This window comes from Musa acuminata, chromosome BXJ2-2, assembly GCF_036884655.1.
Source record: "Musa acuminata AAA Group cultivar baxijiao chromosome BXJ2-2, Cavendish_Baxijiao_AAA, whole genome shotgun sequence".
Taxonomy (NCBI): domain Eukaryota; kingdom Viridiplantae; phylum Streptophyta; class Magnoliopsida; order Zingiberales; family Musaceae; genus Musa; species Musa acuminata.
In genome coordinates this window covers 31,000,984-31,026,123 of record NC_088339.1, presented here as the reverse complement: position 1 = coordinate 31,026,123, position 25,140 = coordinate 31,000,984, and the positions used below count along the sequence as shown (strand labels likewise).

The following is a 25,140-nucleotide window of genomic DNA, read 5'->3' as shown; positions in this document are numbered from 1 at the left end:
TTTCAAAATACTCGTAGTGTTTGTACTCGTTACGTTGAGTTAGTTATTATGATTCATGTTCTTATTTTTATTTAACTTTTGGAATATAAGAAGTATTTTCAATAAGAGAAATTTTGCCCAGACTTGGAGCAAGTTTGATAGTTTTAGTCGCATTTGAGATTGTATTGTCCTCTTTATTATTTTTGTAGCGTATTTATTTGAGTATAAAGAGTATAATATCACGTATTGCCTATTTTATTCTTTGGTCGAGTACTATCATGTTGCGTCGACTTGAAATTTTATATTTTCAACTATTTTGATGAGAAGCTCATCAAACCAACCTTACAAAGTTCGTTGGCCTTTATCCTTCAATTTTGTCTTGGTATTTAGAGTTTGTTTTTGTTGTATTTATATCCTTGACTCTTTTCATGGTTACGCACTCTTCCTCTATGAGAGTGAGGGATCAATGACTTTATAGAAGTCTGGTCTTTATGGTTCTATGGTACTGTCATGCTTATGGCCTTATTATTTATCACTTTATGTTTGTGTCCTTTTATTTGTGATTTCTAGATGTCTCTGTGGCACTACGACACTCCTTTAAGTTCGACTTTATTTTAATCAACTTTTTGTTTTGGGTAGTTAAGTCTCTCTAGACTTATCATTGTTTCTTTGGCCCTTTTAACCATTTGCTTCAACACCTCTATGTTTCCTGAACAGTTTCTCTCGGTTAATAGAAAGACAAATTATAACTCTCATGCATAACATTTATCATCATATTGTAGGGCTTGCATCGATTTTGTTTTCCTTTGCGCCTTTGGTAGTAATGATCCTTTACTTGGCCTTGTCATCCAACTTATTGGGATCTCTCAAGTGAATATGAGTTTTGGAGTTGTCAACTCTCCAGTTGCTCAAATCATATATCTATATGATAAAGTTTCTCTTATGTGACTCGTTAGTACTTGTACTTGAAATTCCTCCTTGGTGATACATAGCCCCTATATGTCGATGACTAAGGTTTTTATTTGATATAAAATTTGATTTGGAATTCCTTCTTGGTGGTACATAACACCTATATGTTAATGACTAAGGCTTTTGTTTGATGTAAAATTTGATGCGCGTAAAAAAATCCGCCTCTATAGTATTATAACATTCATTCCTTAAATTCCTCCTTGGTGGTACATAGCTCCCAATAGCTCCCGATCATATCATCATATGATCAAGTCTCTTTGGAGAGTTCTCTCGTGTGTGTTGCATTGTCTTGAACTGTTCTATCATTATTCGTTGCACTATGTCGCCTTCTGGTGATATCTCTATTGCATTTTGATATTTGTGGGATGAATTTGAATTATGATCTCTCCATATGTAGCCTTTACAAATATGTTGTAGGGCCTTCGCTATCTCTTATTATGTTCGTTTCTTTTTAATCAACATTTGTCCACTCCTCTTGGGTCATACGCAAACGAAATACAACTATAGGATAATTCATTACCTAACATTTTTCAAAGTTCATCGATTTTGTTGAAATTAGTATGTTATTGTTTGAATCCTGGGTCTTTGCCTTTAGCATAATCTTCGTAGTATATTGTTTCCTTCATAGTGACTTGAATGACAAACATTGTAACATACTCTTCAAGAGTATCCGTCATTGTGTTATCTTACCTCATGTCAAGGTCTTCTGACTACAACTTTACTTTCATAAGTTGAGTTGTCATAGTCTCTCTATTAAATGCTTCGCTTAAATAAGATACATGTGCCTTGAAGCTCGTAGAGATTTTGGTGTAATGCTAGATGAGTTCGCTCCATCATAACGAGGGACCCATGGAACGATATGATCTCACTCTTATCTTTACAAGAGTTTATGTTTTTTACTTATGTCTAAGAGAAGTTTCGTACATCCACTCCATGTATCGTCTTCTACGTCGACTTCCTTAATTCGACTTGGGCACTTCATCAAGATCTACTTAAGTTTTTATTCCTCCGTTGAGTTTGATCTCTACATTGATTATAACTGTGTATTCTTTTGATGTTACTTTGGGTTGTTCCCCCACTTAATCTCACGATACGTTCGCTGACGTAACACTTGTTGTAAGATCATGTGATGATTCCTTGTTATTTGTTCGATCCGTTGGACCTTATGGAGTTAATCTCACGATGCGTTGCATATGATTTTTCTTTTGAAAAATCAAAACTTATCCTTTCGGGATCTTTGTCTCATTAGAATTTTTTTTGCATTTTTTTGCATCATTTAAAAAAAATAAAAATTATCATTCATTTAGATTGTTTTATCTTGCTGCTGAACAAACTATAGGATGTCCACACAAAAGATGTCTTACTTCATGTCACTACTTGGTCGAGACTTTAATAACGATAAGTTAACGCGAGTGAGTGAAGTCATTTAACCTTGCTGCATCGATATAGCTTCTAGAGTCTTGACGTTACAAAAACAGAATGGTCACTGGAACCTGTTTTAAGTGTAGTAGCATGTCAAGAATTAAAGACGGTAGGTGACTATGGATCGAGATGCTAATCGACTACGGATCTACATCCGACATACTCCTGAATTTGGTTATGTAGACAAAAGGTCGAAACAGTATTAGTACATGTTGCTTTGAAGTACTTTCATATATTTTTATGCCATAATACATGTATACAAAATCTTTAGTGTCATGATTTACAAAAGTCAACTGATGTAGACAAAAGGTCGGAACAGTATTAGTACATGTTGCTTTGAAGTACTTTCATATATTTTTATGCCATAATACATGTATACAAAATCTTTAGTGTCATGATTTACAAAAGTCAACTGATGCAGTTAGATGAAACTAGATAGTGTAATCCAATCAAAGAAAAGACGGTGAAATCGAATATGTTATTGTAATTTTTCTCTTTTCCTGATGGCATCAACTGTGAAAAGTTTGATTCTCCAAAGAGAACATCATACCTGGCAGCAACCACGCCTTCCAAACGACAACCGCTGAGGTATTGCTGCATATTTCAGAGGACGCAGGCAAACTAAATCAAAATCAAATGAAGTGTAAGAACCATGGCCAAAATAAGACAGTAGAATTCCCAACGGGTGTTTCCAACTTAAAACAACACCAGGGAATACATGCCTCAGCAGTAAACGCTGTACATGCACAAAAATTTCCTTCAAACCAAAACATATGTGCCCCAGGGAATACATTGCAAGACTATCAAAAGACTTTGGTGACAACTCTCTCACAGTTAGCTTACACTATTTCTTATTACATATATGGCAAGAGTCAGATTATCAAAAACAAACTTTTCCTTCTTCAGGATATCTAAGTGAACTTTAAAACAAAAAGAAAAAAAGAAAAAAAAACTTTGTCGTCCTAGTTCCCCTCTTTCATGGAAGCGATTTGATTGACTTCCTTCATATTAATAATTTGAACTTCCTCTACGAGATGAGTATGGTCTGGGTAATCTATGGAGCTTGTTGCTTATACAATAAAACGGGAAAAAAAAAAAAGAATCCAATTAAGTCTGAACCAAAAAGCGGTCAAGTGAGCCCACGCCAATGAATTTAAGTGCAAATACCAAAAACTGCCAGGTTAGTGCAACAAAACTCAGATGGTAAAACTAATCTGGAGTAGTGTTGAGTTCAAGACCTCTTTCTCTTGCAGCTTCTGTAACAACATCTTCATTTTCAGTCATTTTGGAGAGATCCAGGTAGGATTTCCAGAGCTTAACAGAGAAAGGATAGACTGACAAAGCCTGCTGATAGAACCTTTCAGCAATTCCCTGTACTTCTGAATTTCTCAAAAGAGCAGCTGCTTCCAGCCATACACTTTCTGGTGCCACAGGGGCCGACTGAAAGATTGAATTAACTAAAAGGCAGCTTCCCCAGAACACAATGCCATCAGAGGCAACACCAGAGTCACTGTAGTTTCTAGCAATGAATTTGTATACCGACAAGGCTAACCGGTAGTTTGCTGGTGTAAATTCCATTAATGATTCAACAAAATCAACAAGATCCTTGGGATCAATCTTTTCCGGAAGAAATGTTGGGCCATAACATGCTTCAAGCACAGAATTTAGTAGAGAAAAATCTGCAGGAACTGATCCAATGATCTCATCAATCAGTTGCCTTATCCTGGACTTCTTAATGCTTTGATAATACCGTCTGGACAACAGTTCCAATCTAGGTAAAATACATGTATCACCAAAATAAATGTTTAAAAGATCTAATATAACTTGACCATGAATGTTATGGGGAGATTTCAACCCTTTCAACAGAAATAGCGCTGCATGTTCCCTTAAACAGTGTCGATAATATTTGGGAGAAGCCAACTTTAGGGCTTCATCAACTGCATTACAAGCTCCTCTAACATCATTCTTAAACATCCTGTGAAGAGAGAGATTTATCAGCCCAAACATTTTATCATCTGAGTTAGTATGATCGCTACCTGCAGACTCTACAAGTAATGGCTGTTCGGATGACCTACAAAAATCAGCATCCTTACCCTCTAAATTTCTACACTGAGGATCAATGAGTTCGCCAAATTGCTGAAACCACTGGTCAATTAACTTTTCTGCACAATCAGTTCCTTTTACTAATTCATGTTCTATATACTGATTCCAAAGACACTGAAAACCTGGAACTTCTTTAGGCCAATTACATAGTATGTCCTCAAACCCTCTCCAAAATACATCAGTCTTACCATTTTCTTGTAACCGTACTGATAAAAGAACAAGTTCAACGCAGGTTGGGTACAACTCCATGTATTTGACTAATAATTCAGCTGATCGATGAAAACCATTAAGTGCTGTTACAAACCTAACATGACTAACTGCTAAGAAGTGCAAAGATCTGAGAGCAGTTGTGTCTCTTTTCTGATGGTTTTCATCAACATCAAGAGCAACTCTTTGTAGAGCAAATTTCATAAGTTCTCCTACCCGGTCTGTTTCATCAGTTGTTAGCTGCACGAAAGGCCAGTCAATACTGAAGGGAAGATCTTTCTCCACCTCAAAATGCTGTATAATTTCTTGTGGAAGTTTCTTATACATTACTAAATATATACAACAAATCCAAAATATGCATTGATCAGGATATGTCAAACACGAAAGAATTTCTGCAAGCACTGTGTCACCAGACTGCTCAGAATCAGATGCAGATGAAAGTTGATAAATTCTCCTAACAGCCTTCTCTACACTACCACACATACAAAAACAATCAACCATCTGCAAGAAAATGTCCAAGACACAGGCGCTTCTGTATTTCTGTTCCTTGTCACATATCAATTTCTTTTGGCAAAGCATGCTCAAAGCATCGTTATATGCATCCAACCGATCATTAACTTTCACCCTACTGTTAATGTACATCAGCCAAAGCTCATGAGAACAACCATTGTGTTGCACCTGAAAGAAAAATATGAATATCTTTTGTATCCACAAGTTTGCAATTCAATATCGATGAGCAAGAAATTCGAACTATGTATCGAGCATTATCAGTAAAACTGTGGGAAAGGGAATGCTTCTAGTCATGTGCATATTTCATGTGTGCTTGTAACCAGCAAGAAGTGAATAAGGCCAACGTCACGATACGGCAAGAAACTTTCCAGGAAAAAACATGCAGTTTTCCGACAGAAGACACAAGAAAGAGGTATCCGTATAACCCTAACCCATGCAGGGTTAGGGAGGGTCAATGTACACATAAATTTTCCTTTAAAAAATATATAAATAAGATGAAAGAAACACATTTCATATATTATATGCTTTGAAACAAGCTAATAACCTTATACACAAAACTAATGTAACTAACTTTTTCAGTACAAAATGTTGAAAGAAAATATTAAAATTTTCTACACACACAGGGTTCTTAATTTTGCCCAGTTCAGTGTGGTTTGGCTGGTATCTACCGGTCCAACCAGTGAACAGGATGCGGACCACTTAAAACCATTCATTGCTTAAGGCCTTAAGCCCTGGTTTTTCATTCTCTTAATGTGATGCACTAAGACTTGTGAGAAGTCATGACATATTTTTCAATCTACATCAAACTAACTAGCATGTTTGAGAATTGTCAAAACAATTAATGAGTTAGAACACTTTTTTTTTTCCCCATAAATTGCAAATATCATGTGATTAAATATTACCAAGTCCGTTGTTGTCTACCTAGATTATGTGATGGCCCTACAATAGGCTCCTATAGTATTGTGAACATTATTTTGAAATATGATGAGCCTATGTGAGTGACCAATCAACATCAACATTAATACCATGGTTTGTTGTATCATGTCGACCAACCATTTCATTCCTGCTTGGACCAGTACGTATAAGTCCGAACCAGTGTGCCATGTGTTGGTGCATTGGTAGGTACCAGTAAATAAAAAAAGGCTGAAAAATCAGCCAAATTAAAAAAACATATTTCATTTTTTTTATCCTGAAGTATTAGTATATAAACTAAATTTGGTGCTAAACATGCATCAATAAACATCTAATTATCTATTAAATATGGTAAAATAAGCTTGTAAATCGTGCAAGAAGTCAATACATCAATCTACACTAATTATTCTTAAATATCACTAATTAGATCTTAATCAATCATAAGTCACTAATCAATCAAGAATTACCAATATTCTTTATGCTAATTTCATGACATGATAAAGAATACACAGAGAAAAGCTAAAAATTACTAATCAAACTCAAAATCAGTACAAGTAATTGATTGGTCAATTTAATTATACTCTAGAAATCAGTACAACTTCTTTGGACATGATATAACCTAAACGATACTAATTCTGGAATGTATCCAATCTCTGTGTCAAAGATGAGTCATAAGACCGGATGCTTACACATATATGTATGGTTAATGTATGTGTAAGTACATGGACATACATATAGCACATGGCTATACATAGATGCAGATCATATTCACACCAGAGTGGTACATGGTTAGTAATTTATGTAATTATTTATAACTTTTTTTTCCCGAGTTAATTAGCAGGTCTTTACTTGATATTTTTAATTTAAGTCTGAATAAAGCTTTAATACATTGATCTAACCAATCTTGTGATGCCATATCATGTAGCCAGATCAAGTAATCAGCTGAAACATGAATATTGATCAGCAAATCAGTTCTATATATTATCTTATTCTGCCTGGACAAAATTAGCACGGATCATGTAATCAGCTGAAAACAATCCAAGCTTGATGGTGCAAAGTGTAAACGATCATAGATCCAGCTTAGGTCAAATTGACTCTTATTTGAATCGCCAAGTCAAGTTGGTCCAGGATTTTATAATAACAGATTTAAATCTATATTTTCTGCTCTTCTATAGGGTGGCACATGATTGTTAAAGATAACAGAATGGGATCTAAATTTAACGCAGACATTTCAAAATTCGGTATTGTCTATGTAATACTAACTTGTTTGAGATAAAAGGATGTGTTTCTCAGTGATTGCAAAAGGCGCTCGGGCGCTCGGGCGAGGCGAGGCGAGGCCCGAGCGCCTCGCTAATGTCCCAGGCGGCGCGCTTCAAACAGGCGCCGCCTGGGCGCTCGCCCGAGCCCAGGCGCTGGGCGCTTCGGGCGAGCGCCTGGGTAAACCAAGGCGACCGAACCAGAATTTTAGGTCTGGTTCGGTCCTAGTTCGGTTGTTAGTTGGTTCAATCGAACCAACTAAACCGATATAACCCCAACCCTAACCCTAACCCTAACCCAACACTAACCTGCTGCCGCTGCCGCTCTCGATCCTGATCCTGATCCCGATCCCGATCGCGATCTCGTCGCTCGCTGCCGTTGTCGCTGCTCGCGCCTCCCGCGAGCCTTCCCGCTACTCGCGCCTCCCGCGAGCCCTCTCGCCTCCTGCGAGCCTTCCCGCTGCTCGCGCCTTCCGCTCCCTTTCTCTTTCCCGCTGCCGCCGCTGCTGCTGCTGCCGCCGCCGCCGCTCGCCGCTCGCCGCTGCTGCCGCCACCGCTGCCGCCGCTCGCCGCCGCTGCCGCTCGAGCTGCTTCCTCGTTTCTCCAACTCAGTATACTCTTAATATTGAATTTTGAAATGATTAATTTTCTGTTAATAGATTATTAATATATTATTTTGATTTTAATGTTATTAATTTTTATTTATTTGAAATTATTGTTAGGTTCCAACAAAAATGGCAAGTGTAGAGAGCAACTCAATAGAGTCTCCAATGGTATCAAAAAAAGATCCTGCATGGAAGTATAATTATTTGAAGGATCCGAAAGATCCTAATGCAGTGACTTGCATATTCTGCGATAAGACTACCAGAGGTGGTATTTTTCGTGCAAAACAACATATAGTAGGAAATTTCAAGAATGCAGCAGCTTACAAAAAATGTCCACCCGAGGTAAAAGAAGAGTTGCTGAATTATATGAATGAAAAGAAGACACAAAAGAATGAATCTTATGGGAATTTACCAGAAGACAATGTTGAACATCTCAGGGAAGAAGAAGAAGATTATTCTGCGAGTATTAACCCAAGTGAAAAAAGAGTATACGACAAAAAGGGAAAAGAAGTTATGAGTACTAAGAAAGGTAGAAAAGGACCGATGGATCTATATATGCTTCAAGGATCCCAGAAACAACAAGGGCAAGCAGGAGGCTCAAAATTGAGACAAACAAATATAAGTGATGCTTGCGATAAAGAAATAAGAGGAAGAACAATTCAGCACATTGCTCGCTTCTTCTATCAAGCTGGTCTTCCCCTTAGTACAACTCGTTTAGACAGTTTTAAGGATATGATTGAAGCTATTGGAAGATATGGTGCAGGATTAAAACCTCCAAGTTATTATGAGATGCGAATTCCATTGCTGCAAAAAGAGTTGAATTATACAAATGACTTACTAAAGGGTCATAAAGAATCATGGGCAACTCATGGTTGCTCTATTATGTCAGATGTTTGGACTGACAGGAGGCGCAGGAGTATAATTAATTTTATGGTTAATTGTTCTTTAGGGACTATGTTTGTAAAGTCAATAGATGCTTCATCTTTTGTAAAATCTGGAGACAAGATATATGATTTACTTGACAAATTCGTGGAAGAAATTGGAGAACAAAATATCGTTCAAATCATAACCGACAATGGAAGCAACTATGTTTTAGCTGGTAATATTCATCTTTTGATTTTGTTAATTATTTTATCTTCAATTAAGTGTGTTAAACTCTTAAGTCTTATCATTTTTGTTATTATTTGTCTCAGGTAAATTGCTTGAATCAAAAAGACAACACTTGTATTGGACTCCATGTGCAGCACATTGTATTGATTTAATGTTGGAAGATATTGGAAAGATCTTAGAAATCAAGAAAACCTTAGAAAGGGCAATTTTTGTAGTTGGATTTCTTTATAATCACATTGGGGCTTTGAATATGATGAGAGAATTTACAGGGAATAAAGAATTAGTGAGACATGGTGTTACCCGATTTGCTACTTCATTCTTGACATTACAGAGCGTGCATCGTCAAAAACATACTCTGAGAAATATGTTTACCTCTGAGAAATGGGTGACAAGTAAATGGGCAAAAGAAGCAAAAGGCAAGAGGGCTGCTGATATCATCTTAATGCCATCCTTTTGGAACCATGTAGTTTATATATTAAAGGTAATGGGCCCTCTTGTTCGAGTCCTTCGGTTGGTGGATAATGAAAATAAGCCTGCAATGGGATATATTTATGAGGCTATGGATAGAGCAAAGGAGACGATTAAAAGATCTTTTAATGAAAATGAAGAAAAATATGAGAAAATTTTTACAATCATTGACGAAAGATGGAATTGTCAACTTCATCGTCCCTTACATGCAGCAGGATATTATTTGAACCCTGAATTCTTTTATAAGATTAAATCTGTTGGATTTGATGCAGAAGTTTTGGGTGGGTTATATCAGTGTGTTGCAAGATTAGTTCCCAGCATTGAGGTTCAAGATAAGATTATTCATGAATTATCTTTATATAAAAATGCTGAAGGTCTTTTTGGAATTCCAATTGCCGTTCGATTCAGGACAACTACCTCTCCAGGTATTAATAATTTGATATGATTAATTTCATATATATTATGTTACTATGTTATTACTAATAATAACATAAATTTTGCAGCTGAATGGTGGAGTCTATTTGGAAATTCCACCCCGAACTTACAGAAATTTGCTATCAAAGTACTTAGTTTGACATGTAGTGCTTCGGGTTGTGAGCGAAACTGGAGTGTCTTTGAGCATGTAAGTATTACTAAATATTTTTATTTTAATTTATTTATTTATTTAGATATATGTATTAATATATTTTTAAATTATATGACATGACAGATTCACTCGAAGAGAAGAAATCGGTTAGAACATCAACGATTGCACGATCTTGTTTACATAAAGTATAATCAAGCTTTGAAGACTCGTCATGATTTGAAAAATAGATTTGATTCAATCTCATTGCAAGATATTGATGATTCAAATGAGTGGTTAGTAGGAGAAATGGGTGCTAACTTGCAAGATGCTGAAGACGAGCTTGTATTTGAAGATGATAGATTGACGTGGGGAGATGTGGCAAGAGCTTCAGGTGTTGGAGAATTACAAACATATACAAGACAGATGTCAAAGAGAAAAATGAGTGCAAAAGCATCAAGCTCGGCTCCTGCTATTGTTGAAGACACAAAGAATGAAACATATCTTGACGAAGAGGACGGAATCGAAGAACAAGAGGAAGAAGATGAAATCAATGAAGATGATTTATGTGAAAATGACGATAATATTGATTATGATGAATGACTTTGATGTAAAATTTTAATGTTTTGAATTTTGAAACTTTTTGTTAATGTGACATTGTGATTTTGTATCTTAGATTTTCTTAATTTAATAGCATATTTTTATTTAAAAATTTAAATAATTATATTTATTAATTATATTATATATTTTTATATTTTAGCGCCTCGTTTCGCTCGGGCGAGCGCCTAGCGCCTCGGGCGTTTTTGGATCTTGGCGCCTTTTGGCGCCTAGCGCTTTTTAAATCACTGGTGTTTCTTTTGTACTGCCTAAAATTCAACAGAGTACCTCATGGAAAATAGCAAGGATCACATGAAACAAATTGGTCCAGGATTTTATAATAACAGATTTAAACCTGTATTTTTCTGTTCTTCTATATGTTGACACATGATTGTTAAAGACAGAGCAGGAACTAAATTTAATGTAGACATATCAAAATAAGATATTGTCTATGTAATACCAACATGTTTGCGGTAATTTCATAACAACAACAAAGCCGTAAATCATAATTGTTTGGGGTTGGCTACATGAATCTTATACTGTCATTGAGATCCGTAAAAAATCATATGCTTAGTTAAATTCAGAGTACTTAAATCTTTATTTATAGTTTCTATTAAAGTTTTTTTAAGTCTTCCTCTACCTCTTCTCGTACTACTAACATTAATTATTTCATCTCAATATATGCTCATACCATCTTAAATAATTTTCTTTCATTTTATCCTTTATCGAAGCGATACCTAGCTGTTCACGAATAAAAATATTTCTTTTCTTATCTTTCTAAGTAACTTCACACGTCCATCTCAGCATTCTTATCCCAACAACACAAACTTTTTGTATATGTTTTTTCTTAACTATCCAATACTCAAATCCATAAAGCATTATTGGTCTCACAACTGTTTTATAAATTTTTTCTTTTAATCTTAAAGGTATTCAATGATCACACAAGACTTCTAATGCCCTGCACTACTTTAACCATCTTGTTTTTACTTTAAATAATATTTTCATCGACATCTTCATCTTATTAAATAATTGGTCCAAGATTCCTAAAGCTTTTATTTAATGGGATTTCTTGTCCATCAAATTTAGCTATATTCTCTTGTCTATTTCTAGAATTACTAAAATTATATTTTATATATTCAGTCTTAGTCCTACTTAATTTAAAACTTTTAGTTTCTAATGTTTGCCTCCATAGCTTAAGTTTATAATTAATTTCACTTAGGCTCTCATCAACTAAGACAATATCATTAGCAAATAACAAACATTAGGGAGGTCTATCATGTAAGTAACAAGTAAGTTCATCTATTATTATACATATATTCAATAACATCAATATAATTAGTGGATACACCTTTCTTTTTTAAAACCCACTATAAAAAATCTCTAAGAACTCTATCATAAATTTTCTCCAAGTCAATAAAAACCATATGCAAATCTTTCTTTCTCTATCATAGGTTGCATTTCACTTGTATCACCTAAAATTGAAAAGAGTACCTTAGAAAATAGCAAAGATCACATGAAACAAAACAGAAACAAAAAGAGAAAATAAAACCCAGCTGTATCAAGAACTGAACAGTAGATCTTAACAGAAAAACATTCTACTGGTAATACCGCATGGAAAAACATGTCATCCTTCCCAATGCTCTTCTCCTTTCTGTAGAAAATATGCAAATAAACAACCCAAAGACATATAGAATTGGGATCAGCCTCAATTGCTCGTGATAATACTGAAAGAGCCTGCAAGAAGCAATTTACACAGGCATGAAATGTTCACAACCAAATCTTTCTGGAAATACCTAAACAGAAAACATCTTATGTTCTAATCATCAATTCGAAAGAGAATAGTAAACGATATCACCTTCTTCCTCTCTGGTTTGTAGAACTTCCCACAGAACAGATCAAGTGCCAACTCCAGGGATTGCTCAGAATCTGGTAACCCTTGTATGAATTTCTTCTACAGAAGTAAGACCACGAATCAGAGAAAAGCAACACTTGAGGACAGTTATATCAATTCTTAAGGAAGTGACAAATACTTGGTCAAGAAAGCCAAATGATCACTTCACAAATGCTTTGCATAGCTACCGTACTATTATTAAGACTCCATAATCTCACCAAGTATGACAAACGACTGGCTATAGATATTAAAATTCAAAAAATTACAATCTCCCAAAGCCACATTAAATAACAAGACCCCATCAGAAATTGTAGACATTAATTTAGAGAAATTATAGTGATTGACCAAATCTACTACGTTTTTCAGAAACTCAAACATTAATGAAGAATTTCAGACTATGAAGTTCATTGGACCTACCATCTTACCATCCTGGCATTGAAGATACCAAGAATGCCTACTCCAACTATCATAATCTGCAACGGTATCATCACTAGTTTGTAAGAATGGTGCATCTTGAGGAAGAATTCTTTGTATAGAAAAAGGTAAAGGAAAGGATGCAGAAAACCCCCTTTGCCAATACTGCCAGATGCTACGAGCCAGCACCGAGTGATATAAGTGTGAGTCCACTTTTATAAGAGTTGAACCAATATAATAAGCAGGTATAGGCACAAAATGTTTGTAGAGATCATGAACAGATTCTAAGGCACTATGAGAAATTTCAGCAGTCAAAGCATGACAATGAACATCTGCATCAGAAGATTGTGGTGAGGTAATAATACTATTCACCAGGGTAAATGTTAGACTACAAGATACGCACCTGTGTTATAGGTAACTAAAAATCCATCTTGCTTTAGTTTTCTCTTCGTGCATTGTTTGACATGTTGCCATGGGCACTCATCATTATTGCATTTCCCCCGGAGCTCAAACAAACAAAAGGGCCAAAAAGGATCAATTGAAGGATCACACAAGCTGTAACTCATTTCACATATTACTGGATTTCTGGCACTCCTTTGTGTGTAATCATCAATAGCATCTGGCAAACAAGCTGTAACTTCATGGGACTGGTCCATTAGGGAACCTTTTTCTTTGGTGATTGAGACCTCACTATGACAAGCAGGGATTTTTAACTTCAAAAGTGGCAACACATTATGCAGAATTGAAGAAGGTACTGACAAAATAGGTTTGGAAACTGACAAGCATGTTTCATTTAAAAAGCTACTGCTTTCTGCAGGATCGTCATTCCTATGAGCTTCACTCTTCAAGGAAAACATACATTGTTGAGACTGGCCACAATGCTCAACAGATCCCAAGTTCATGCTTCCTCCAACCTCAGAAATGCCTGCACAAATTCCAGGATAACAGTATTATACTTAAGTAAGCAATAACTAAAAAAGAAGTGGTCCTACAGAAATCATTTAAAGTTCAAAAAGGGAACAACCCAAATCTTCTGACTGTTAGGTTAATACCAACACATAAGACCAGAAGGGAATGACTCTTTTCTGGTTAGGTGTACTCCTAAGTAGCATACATGTTTGTGTCATACACCCATCACTAATCAAATGTTTGACAATTACATGGTTCCCATCCAATTATATTCCTTTCAAGCATTACTTTAGCTTTAAGAGCTCTTTTCTCTTAGTATTCACCAGGACATAATATCCATAATCATACAACATCCACTAAGTTAGAGTCTTAGAGACAAAATATGACGTTGACATCAACCATATAGAGACAAGAAGTGGCAATAGCAATTGAAAATGTCATCACATGCCTAAATAAGGCAGGAACAGAGGAAGAACAATTTAATTTAATGCAAATTATATAGCAAGAACAAGTCACCATGTCCTCAACAATTCATCAGCGAATAGGAAAAAAAAAAGGACTTATTGAACAATAAGTTTAACAATTACAGCACAAGACCAGAATCAAATCTGTAATTCATAGAGTACACCACAAACCATATATAGATAAAATTGGTTTTTGTAATTAATTGTCAAGAGGCTTCTTTTTCAAAAGAAACACATTAAGGATGTCAACATCAAGGTTCTATATTTCAGGTATTGTACCTATGCCAGTCCATAACCGGACCGGTGCAAATCTGGTTCGTGGCAACATACCAGCACATGGTACACTGGCATCCACTATAGTGCCACGAGAGGTGGGGGCCAAGTAGGAGGGAGAGGGAGGAGGAAAAGAAGAAGAGGAAGAGAGGAAGAAAAGGATAATAAGAGAAGGAGGTATTTAGAGAAGCTAACCACTATGACTTTGGTTAGCCAATGCTGTGAAATGTAACCAGACTTGAGCTTTTTGGAGGTCAAATTGGCTTCCCTTTTTGTCTTTGTTTTTTTAGCTCTGATAAGCAGAGCTTAGGTTTCACTTGGTTTCTAAATTAATTAAAGTATCTTTTTGGGGAAAAAAAGAGGAGGTGAAGGTGAAGAAGAGGGGAGGGAGCAGCAAAGAAGAAGTAGATGAAGGAGAGGAGTACCGGACAGGGTGGGGCCTAGATGGTGCAAGAAGAAAAGAGAGAGAGGGGGGGAGTGGTGGATGAGGGGGTGAGGACTGGGTTATTATGGTTTAAAAAGCAGTAAAGAACTAGGTGTTAAACCCGGTAGGCCTAGTATCGCATGTGGACCACTCGAAGTTGGGCCCCACTTTACTTGGTTTGTCACTCCTTGGTCAACACTAACTCCAGTGAGATGAAAAAGAACAGATTAAATGAACCTGGATATCAGTTGATGAAGGACCTAGCACAAAATTCAAGCAAAAACCACAGTAAATAAAAGAGCATACTCGTCTCCTAACAATGCAGGGGTAGGAAGGGTCAATCTATATAGTCTTACTAATCTTACTGTTTAAAATATAGTGAGACTGCTTCCATGACTCAGAACAACCTTATCGTGTACCAAGATCCACCCTCAGAAACCACACTAGATACAAGGAGAAAAGGACAAAATGCCTCAAAACTGAATTAGGATCAACGTATAAAAAAATCACAAGTCAATAATAAAAGCCATGAATTTGAAGGTTCAAGAATCATAAATATGTTGGTGCATTGTATGAAGCATATGTTGGCTGGCAGATCGACTATTGCATGCTGTAAGCACAGTCCTCTTATTCTCTGGTGACCTTTGGAGAGGAAAAGTGTCCAAGGAATGCTTCTAGTGAAAGAACAGAAGAGAGAGAGAGAGAGAGAGAGAGAGAGAGAGAGAGAGAGAGAGGAAAACCATTATTATAGGCTTATAGCCTCAATTGGCATCTTCCACTCCAATTTATGCTGGCTAGTTTAGGATTAAGCTGCTCAAAAATGGTAGAAAATGAGGAAAAATTACTTCCAAACTAAAGGTTCTGTAAAATTCTTGATTAGCCTTCAATTTGGTAAAGACAACCAAATGGTAAAATTTTAAAAGAATACAGATACCATGCCAAAAAATATAATGCATTATTTTTTTAATATAAGATAGATGTATCGAAAACATACTCTCCTACAAGAAGGAAGAGAAAGAATGGAAGTCAAGTAATAACCGGCACAAAACATATTAAGATGAAAAACTAGCAAATGCTCTAGGTTCAAAACTAGTAAATAATCGTCACAAAACTAGTAAACTAGTAAAAGATGAAAAACTAGTAAACATATTAAGACGAAAGAATGGACTGGTATGACCATATTAAGATATTGAGATCAAGGAAAAGTGAAATTAATTTCAGAGGTCATTTATGGAATGTTCTAGGTTAAGCCTAAGGCTCCACATTGAGGTTTTAAATCTCGGTCCAATACCAGTTTTAGTAATGTAAATAATCAGTACAGTACAAGCATAATGGATGGACACCTGACCCATCCCGCTCCAATGTCAACCAAAAAAATTAATAAAAAAAAGTAATACCAACCTACCCTTACAAGACCATATGGCCATACCGGTCCTCTGTCAAACTAGTAAATGCTGGTTGATGGTCCATATCGACCAGTATACTTGCTCCACAGTCGATGAAACTTTTATTTAATTTCACAAATGATTATCAACATTCCTTGTTTGAGTGTCCCAAATCGATCAAGCCAGATGAAGTCCAATCGATTTTTGGACGATTTTGGTTGAGTCTAACTGATATCCAAGGCCAGCACCCTTGTCACATTGTGTCAACATCGGTGTAGCGGATAAGTAGCATAGCAAATCAAGGTTTCAAGGACTGGTATTTGCCAGTCTGACCAAGAACTAATATTGGACCATATAGGTTAGTACTAGTAGATTCATTTTTTCTCAGGAAATACTGAGCGAAAGAGGTCAGCATGACCAGTATTTAAAAATTTATCGCATATGACATGAACCTATAACACATGGCTCCTTAATCGAGTTTTGCTAATTAGAAACAATGGAAATTAACTATTCAAATAGATTAAAAAAAAATGAAGAGCCCATTTTAGACTATTCCCCTCACCCTCACAATGATCCCTTCTCTAGACAAACAGTATGTTAATCAAGGACCTTCTGCCAAAGCATTTCTAGCTAAAATATCATTCCTTTGTGATCCCAAGGATGAAACAACCCCATAACTCTAACTCTTTGGACAACCTTAGTTGAACAACAAGAGGTTGGCCTTCATGATAACCTACTCTGAGTTCCTTGCCTCTATACCTAGAGTAAACGAAGCTCTCAAGCTTTGCAGGGTGAATGAGTTCCGTAGAGCTAAATGGCAGCTCAAGGAAATGTCATCCCTTCACAAACACATAACCACAAAAGTAAATTGTTGGAAAGTGAATACTGACAAATAGAAAAAAAAATATAAAACATTAAAAAAAAATTGATCCCTCAAAAGTCATTTGATCAAGCTAACAATTTAAAGAAAGTCATTGATAAATATAAATGAAATACCTTCAGGATTAGACACACAAGTTTTCTTCTGCTCCTGTAGTTGTTGGTCAAAAGAAGTACAAGATTTCTCAACTTTGCTGTTAATTGCTCGATCAACTTGGCATTCAATATTGCTAATGTCAGCACTCTTACATGATGTTCTCATACCAAACCGTGCGACCAATTTGGACCTCAAGGCAGCTTCAAGGTCATAGTCCTGAGAATCTCCATCTTTATTGACATCAACAACAGAAGTTTCTTCTACATGATTTCCAACATCTATAAGGCATGCCAAATTTGACTCAACATATCTGTTATCCAAAGCTAGATTTTCTTCATCATCATCTGTAGACAGATTTTGAAATGGACTACCAAGACCATTAGCAGCACTTTTGTCTCTCTGTTCTGAAGTACTATCATCAGGTTCGGAAAACTGGTTAGCACAAGAGCCATGTCTGTCTATCTGTTTATAAGATGCATCAAGAGGAGCTCCATCTGAGAAATTATGATTTAATTTGTCACCTAAATGCTCTGATGTCTGACCTTTAGTTGGTATACTATATCCCAATCTGGAAAACAGCATACTTTCCCCATGAGCTTGCTTATTGGAAGGCCATATAGAGTTGGATGACTCCAGCATTAATGTTTGAAGCTTAGCAGTTATAATTTCTCTGTTCCTATGTAGAATGACACATCTCTCATTAGCTTTAATCAAAGCTCTTTGTGCCTTCCGATAAGCTTTAAGCGCATGCCTTTCTTCAAGCTCACACTGCCGTCTGAGCTCTTGTGCCTCTTCCAACTCCTTGTCTTGCAGCTCCTCCATCTCTAATAAAGATTCCAAATTCATGGTCCCCCACTCTGAGATGCCACCCTGACCCAAAGAAATAACAAAATTAATATTCAGCATCACGCAAATTGTTCTGTAGGGCATCAACTGAGAACTTCTCGAGAGGAAAGTTTGATGATACAAGTAGCTTCTGAAGGAGGAATCAATGTTAACTAGTCATTTAACAAATCATGTTTGATGAATAAGATAATCCCTATCACCACATTATTTCGATCCTACTAATCAACAAACAGAAAGGACATCATCCAACCATCTACCCAAACTATTGGTAATAGTAGCTATTTGCATAACATGCCCAAACAAAATCATGCAGAAAATCCACAGAATTTTATGGTTCAGAATCACAGAACAGAAAGAAATTACCTCTTGTTTTGTACTAGTATTCCAACTAAAAAAATCAAATCAAATGTTATCTTCAAAATATTATTAAGGTTGATCCCTCCAAGAATCTGGCAGATCTGGAGTTACCACAATACAAAAATCTTGTCATTATTCATTACCAACCCTGAACTAGGAAGAGATTCTTTTCTGGTTTCCCCAAACAAAAGAGTACAATAAACAAAAAGATTAAGAGAAATACACATACACTATATTAAATTTGTTGATCCACCTCAAGACAAAGTAACATGGAGATCTAAGAATGCAAAAGTCAACAGCTCAGGTCCCATGCAGAAAACTACCTCTTGTTTTGTGCTAGTACTTCCAACTAAAATTGTTAATCAAATGTTATCTCCAAATATTATTAAGGTTGATCCCTCTAAGAATCCAACAGATCTAAAATTGCCACAATACAAAATATTCTTGTTATGCACCAACAGACCCTGAACTAGAGTAGGCAATTCTTTTCTGGTTTCCCCAAACAAAAGAGTACATATAAACAAAAAGATCAAGAAAAATACACATATACCATATTAAATCTGTCGAAATATAAGAAAAAGATCCAACCTCAAGAGCAGGTCCCGTTTGAGCCAAATATAAGCTTTGATCTAACAATGATGAGGCCAACAGTTCAGGCCCTTTGTCAGACTTAAGATAGCTGCAGGATGCATCACCAGTGATCTTGCTGTTAACTTCTTGCTTAGAGTTCATCTCGGGGTCAGCATACAAAGTAGAGTCAGTAACAAAAGAAGGCAACAGCATCTCATTATCTTCCAGTCCAGCGTGCTTAACTTTAGATGATCCCAGGACATTTTCATTGACATCACGATGACTCTTGTTGATTTCTTGATTTATTATGGACAACCTTTTCCCTTTTTCACTTCCATCATACCCAAGTACACTGTTCACTTCAAGATAACTACTTTCTCCCATGAGTTGCTGATGGGATTCTGCCATAGATTTGGTAGAATGTTCTTGCATTAGTAGTAGACCATCAGAGCCTTGAATTCTTTCCAAGTGTTCATCAAGCTTCAAGCGTTTGGTTGGTCGAATGTTAAGGGCTAGTCCTTTTGCATTAGCAGCTGCAGTTCCATCAATATCAGCAACCTGGTTGTCTAACTTCTGGTTCAGCTGTTCAAGGTGATCATTATAAGAACCAGTAACTCTGTCTTTGGTTTGAGCAAGTGACTTCATTTGAACATTAAGTTCATTTTCTCTTAAAGCAATTTGATGGCGCAAACTTTCTACAGCACTATCAGCTAAGACGGTATCTCGAATTTGACCATGTACCTGGCTTATTGAAGACTTCAAAGCAGTAATTTGCTTCTGAATGTGCTCAACCTTCTCAGATGAAGAGGTCCTTGGAGGCCCAAAGTTGGATCCATTGTTTTTTCCAGTCGATGAAAAGGGGACACGGCCTGCAACGCCTTTGTTTGACTTCAGTCTTGTTCCAAATTGTGTTGACTGATGCAGTATTTCATGCTGTCTCCGTGATAATGTAAGTGGCATCTTACACTTAACTGATCTAACTGCATTATCTTTCTTTTCTGTTGTTGCTTCAGGTTTTGAATTTTCAGAGTCAGTTCCACTGTCATCATCCGAAAAGCTTATCACAAGGTTATCATCAGATATTTTCTTGTGCCAAGAGAGTGCACGGTTCTTGTTCAATTTGAATGGCACCTGCTTTGTCCTAAATGTCTTATCATAATATCTTTTGGTTGAAGTATGGAACTTTGTATTGGCTATACTTGAACTATTACCTGGAAAGTAGCCAAAGAACAGTAACAACAAAGATGTAAGATCCTCAAAAATCAAATTCCGAATTCCTACACATGCAAAGGCAGTCTATTATACAAGTAATGCTATGTAAGTTTTTCCATATGTGAAAACGAAATCGAATTTCACTGCATGAAATGACCCCTAAGAAAACTCAAAGATATGCTGTTTTTAAAGAATATGCAAGTTGGTCGTAACTTTATATGAGTACATATGCTATAATCAATACAATGCAGAAAATAACAAGATCTTAAGTTTTGTTAGAATAAAGGCATGCAGGTCATGTGTGGCCAATATACGTGCCAGCTGGCATGAATCGAGAAGTTGACAAAAAGTTCCAAAATTCAGAGTCATAAACCAACCTATTGAATTAGTTAGGATAAAGCTTGTGTACCATCCACTAGGAAAAATAACTACATGATTATGAAAAACACATATAATTTCATTTCATTGGATATCCATTACCCAGAGTTGCCATATTATGTATTTTTATGAAATCATCTAGCCAGAGCAACCAAGATTGCAATCATGGATAAATGTCCTAAAGCATAAATACGAGACACTGAATAAAAGTGTGCCATTCGAAAATGGAAACTGGAACTTCCAATAGTGATTTTCATTATCATATAAGAGTTTATGCTTATAACATGTCACAAAAGACAGTGAGAATAAAACATAGTTAGGTACTTACCTGTCTGAAGATTTCTAACAAGCCTGTTTCTCGTAGAGACAAGAATTGGCTCAGATAGTGCTTTATTTGCAAACACAGCAGTTGAAGTAGTCAATTCCTAGTATAAAGCAATAGAAGGAGAAGTATCAACAATACAACAAAATTGCAAATCCCATCCCATAGTTTAGAGAAGATAGTCAAATGAACAAAAAAAAGCATAGAAAGGCAAATTTTATGCTTATCTATGGATAATTATCATCAACTAATATTATTTTTAATGATATGAGGTATTGTAAAGGACAAATCAAAAAGATTCCAAGAAATAATTAAGCAATGTTTAGTTAAAGATCACGAAGTGAATAAAAGAAAGCACCAAAAGGCTTTTACACTTCTTGACCATTTATGGGGATCTTCCCATCATTTAACAATTTGTGCACCATTACGTCAGTTCCCGCTGTTTATGACCAATCACCTACAATGCGATCACACTTAAATACGTCGACACAGCCACCTTGACTGTTCTCTCTCATGATGTTGCAACACTATAAATTTATATGTGATGGTTCTTTTCTGAGTTTTTTCTCAATATGTGATTTTACAAACTGGTACATTTAACCAACATATAACATCCAAAAAGCAAATCTCTCTATCCATGAAGTTAATAAGTTACTTATTTTACAGGGTTTTAAAACACATTACATTAGCATATAGTGGTACGTTATGGATTGGCCTGCAGTTGGACCACCAACCATCAGTGTCTCACCTCAGAAACGCTATTCAAGAGTCATCTAGTTGGATTTTCGTTTAATGTTATTTTCAAATGTACCTTTCATCGTTATTTTTTATCAAGTTTAGAATCATATTTTGAAAAGTTGTCTTGCATATTTTTTAATCTGCATCAATTTTGATACCAATGACAATTATTGTATCTAAAGTTCAGAATTTCATGTATGGTATTATACCGACGAGGACTCGGACTAGTATCATACCAGTTCATATTGGTGTACCTAATACTCAATACAACCGAATGTACTTCAAAAAAACTTAAGAAGGCTGCCAATAAAAAAAAACCTGTCTGGTAAAAAGCCTATACCATCGTATTGCCCAGTCCATGTCTAGTATGGGCTCGCCGCCTAGTTTACATAGGCTCATGTACCTAGCCAGTCGAACCATAATTACTGCCTGTAACGTGCCTAGCACAGGTCTGGTACAGACCTACCGATTTTTTTCCATTTTCCACCAAACACTCTCATTTTCGTTTTCCAAACTTATTCTTTCTGAAATCTGGGATAATCCCAAGCAATTGAATGCACATTCTTCAGAAATCATCTTGTTTTTCTCTCCAAAAAGAAGGTAGATCCATAAGTTATGGCAGAGCTCATTAAAGTTAGTCATTGACCATTGCCACAAGGGAAAAGGTGTCTTATCATAGTCGATTGACCTGCTGAACATAATCGATGAACAAGTACAGTCAGATGACGAGAGATATCGTCCCTCATATATGTGAGATCCATAGAAATAATGGTGATGTGAATAACAATGTGTCTACCAATAATAATGACCTGGGTAGAGGGTCTTACACTCCCACCATGCAGACATAAAGAGGTGGAAAGAATGAAAGTCATAGTGTGCATAGATCCACAAGACTTGTTCATGATCGCAGGGATAAGGACAAATGGAAGATAATTGATGTCTACAAAGAGATAAGACAAAGCTTAAATGGTATCAAGTAAGATAGGAGTTCTTTGTCTTCACAACCTTCTCACCAGGATAATTTCATGGCCAATAGTTTTATGGTGATAGTCATTCTTCTCAAACTCGGATATATCATACAATTTACTCCACCAAGACCTACATGGACCTACTTCTTATGGTCATATTTGCCTAAAAACCAATTACACTGGTTGTACCAACTGGTATGTTAGGTTCTAGTATAGGATCAAGAGATATCGCATCATTGAACTCAAAACAGGCTTTCTGCTCGATATCCTTATCACCAGTGTGCAGCTTGGTTTCAAGGGTTAAAACCAGGGGTCTTGGGTGGTAAGCTTACCGCTTGGTATCACCATCTCTTTTTTTTTTGACAATTTTGTTCAGTGTCTTTTCTTAATTTGCTATTTTTTTCTCCTTTTTTCTTTTACTTCTCCGACATTCCTCTCTCTCCCTTTTCTTTTTTAGACACTCCACCTCTTTCATTGTCGTCACTCACTACCTCACCATTGTCTCTCATTTCCTTGTCACTGTCTGCTGCTCACCACCACCACTCGACTGTGTCATGCTGCTTCTTTCTTTGCCTCATCATTCCCATTAACCATCTCCTCTGCTTTCACTTTTCCTCTTTCGTCTCCTCTTCCGTCTCTTCTCCTCCTTGGCTCCTCTTCTGCATTTTCCTCCCCTATGTCAGTCCTCTTCTCCTTCACACCTATGCTTCTGTATTTTTCTCCCCCTTCAACCGTCATCTTCCTCCTTCCTTTCGTTTTCTGCTTCTCCTCTTTGTCCCCTGTTCTCTCCATCTTTCTATTTAGTCAGTGTAGACTGGCACGATAGTGTATTGTGTGTTGGTACATCTATACATACAAGACCAGTACTAGTCTGACCATGACAAACACAAGTCTAAGATTGAATCACTTTCTATCACATCCTGCACAAATTTCAATCAAACAGCATAACCACACTCAGCAAGCCCCATCCCACCTCACAGGTTGCCCAATATAGCAATCATTACATACAGATGTAAGCTCCACTTTTCTTTTCTTCAATTTATTCAAGGTCAACACAAAAATCTTCTGGGACTCTTCAAGATGTATGAAACAATATTTAAGGTTTTACCCAATACAACAGAAAACATCCAAGTCCTTATGGGCCCTCATAGTGGAACAGAGCCCTGAAATTTCTCCATAATCAAAATTTTAAGCCAACTGTACAACAATAATGTGTACTCCTATCTTTAAAAGAAATAGGTGATTCTCAAATACACAATGACAGTAGCAAAGGCAAGTAGCAAACCAAATTATAAGACATGAATTCAAATCAGTTAAACACAAAAAACAAAAACAGGATCAGAAACCCGGCCATCAGCTGTTAGTTCTTTAACCAAACACTAGCATCCATAACAGTTGAAGAAGAAATCATGGATACTTAACTTGAACGAAGAAATGATTGTTATTGCAGCGTCACTGCTTGTTTTTCCCTAATCAGATCAATAATAATTGCAACTAAGCCCATATCTCTGTTCACTACAAGCTAGTCTTAAAACATATAGAACTTTTAAGCACTATTCCAGATCAAATTTCCCCATAAAAGACACCAATCTTGCCCGCACCAGAGAAACAAACCCATTTATACTAACAAGGTCAAGCACACCGCCACAGGCACAAATAATAACAGAAAACAGCAATAGGACTACAAAAACACACTCCGTAAAGACAACAAATCTGCCAAATATCCAGCGCCAACTATAGAAATCAGCACAAGCAACCTCAGGGAGGAATCCGAAAGCTAGTGAAGCAGAGAGTCATATAAATCACACCGACTATCTGCTAACTCAACCCACTACAAACGTAGAGGCACACGGAGAAATCAAGGAAGAATCGACAAGAAAAGATGAAACCCTACCGCGTCTTCGCCGGAGGAGAGTTCGCCATCCTCTCGGCTGGGTGATTTGGAACTAGGGTTCGCGGGTGAGGGCGCGGGCGCGGGGGCGGCGGGTTTAGGGGGCGGGAAGTTGCCGGTCTCCACCATGGCGGTCTCTTGCTCGCTCCTCCTTCCTAATTATTCTGGGAGGCGATCGAAGGAGAGAGAGGGTGCGGTGGTTACGCGATCACCAGCGACCAAGCGAAAGGAAGGAGACGAAGAGCTCTCCGCCGCATTATCAAGACACGCACTCCTTACGTACCTACGAATTTACCTGAGAGCCCTCTCAGTTGCCAGCGATTTGCGAGGTCCCCTACTCGTCCCGCACTAATACCCAATTGATGTGACAACGTGGACAACTCGTCCGCCGCCCCCCTTGCGTGGCCAGTGGTACTTAGATA

General features: G+C 36.8%; 1 protein-coding gene and 1 long non-coding RNA gene across 3 annotated transcripts; one reads left to right on the top strand and one right to left on the bottom strand.

Moving 5' to 3' along the window:
• Window positions 1–3,113: 3,113 nt before the first annotated feature.
• Window positions 3,114–25,030, bottom strand: LOC135606028 (uncharacterized). 2 transcript variants are annotated; one of them, XM_065096738.1, is made up of 9 exons: window positions 24,722–25,030; window positions 21,128–21,224; window positions 19,228–20,420; window positions 17,457–18,306; window positions 13,409–13,930; window positions 13,009–13,337; window positions 12,556–12,648; window positions 12,309–12,434; window positions 3,114–5,358 (listed from the first exon to the last, which is right to left on the bottom strand). In XM_065096738.1, the coding sequence occupies exons 1-9, from the start codon at window positions 24,845–24,847 to the stop codon at window positions 3,580–3,582; spliced, it is 5,115 nt and encodes a 1,704-aa protein (XP_064952810.1). In that variant the 5' UTR covers window positions 24,848–25,030; the 3' UTR covers window positions 3,114–3,579. The 2 variants fall into 2 exon arrangements, with proteins under 2 accessions (XP_064952810.1, XP_064952809.1); XM_065096737.1 differs by having other exon boundaries at window positions 12,556–12,651; window positions 24,722–25,029.
• On the top strand, window positions 9,948–10,641 carry LOC135606030 (uncharacterized). Its single transcript, XR_010484655.1, has 3 exons — window positions 9,948–9,966; window positions 10,045–10,163; window positions 10,251–10,641. It is a non-coding gene; the product is annotated as an uncharacterized LOC135606030 (long non-coding RNA).
• Window positions 25,031–25,140: the final 110 nt, after the last annotated feature.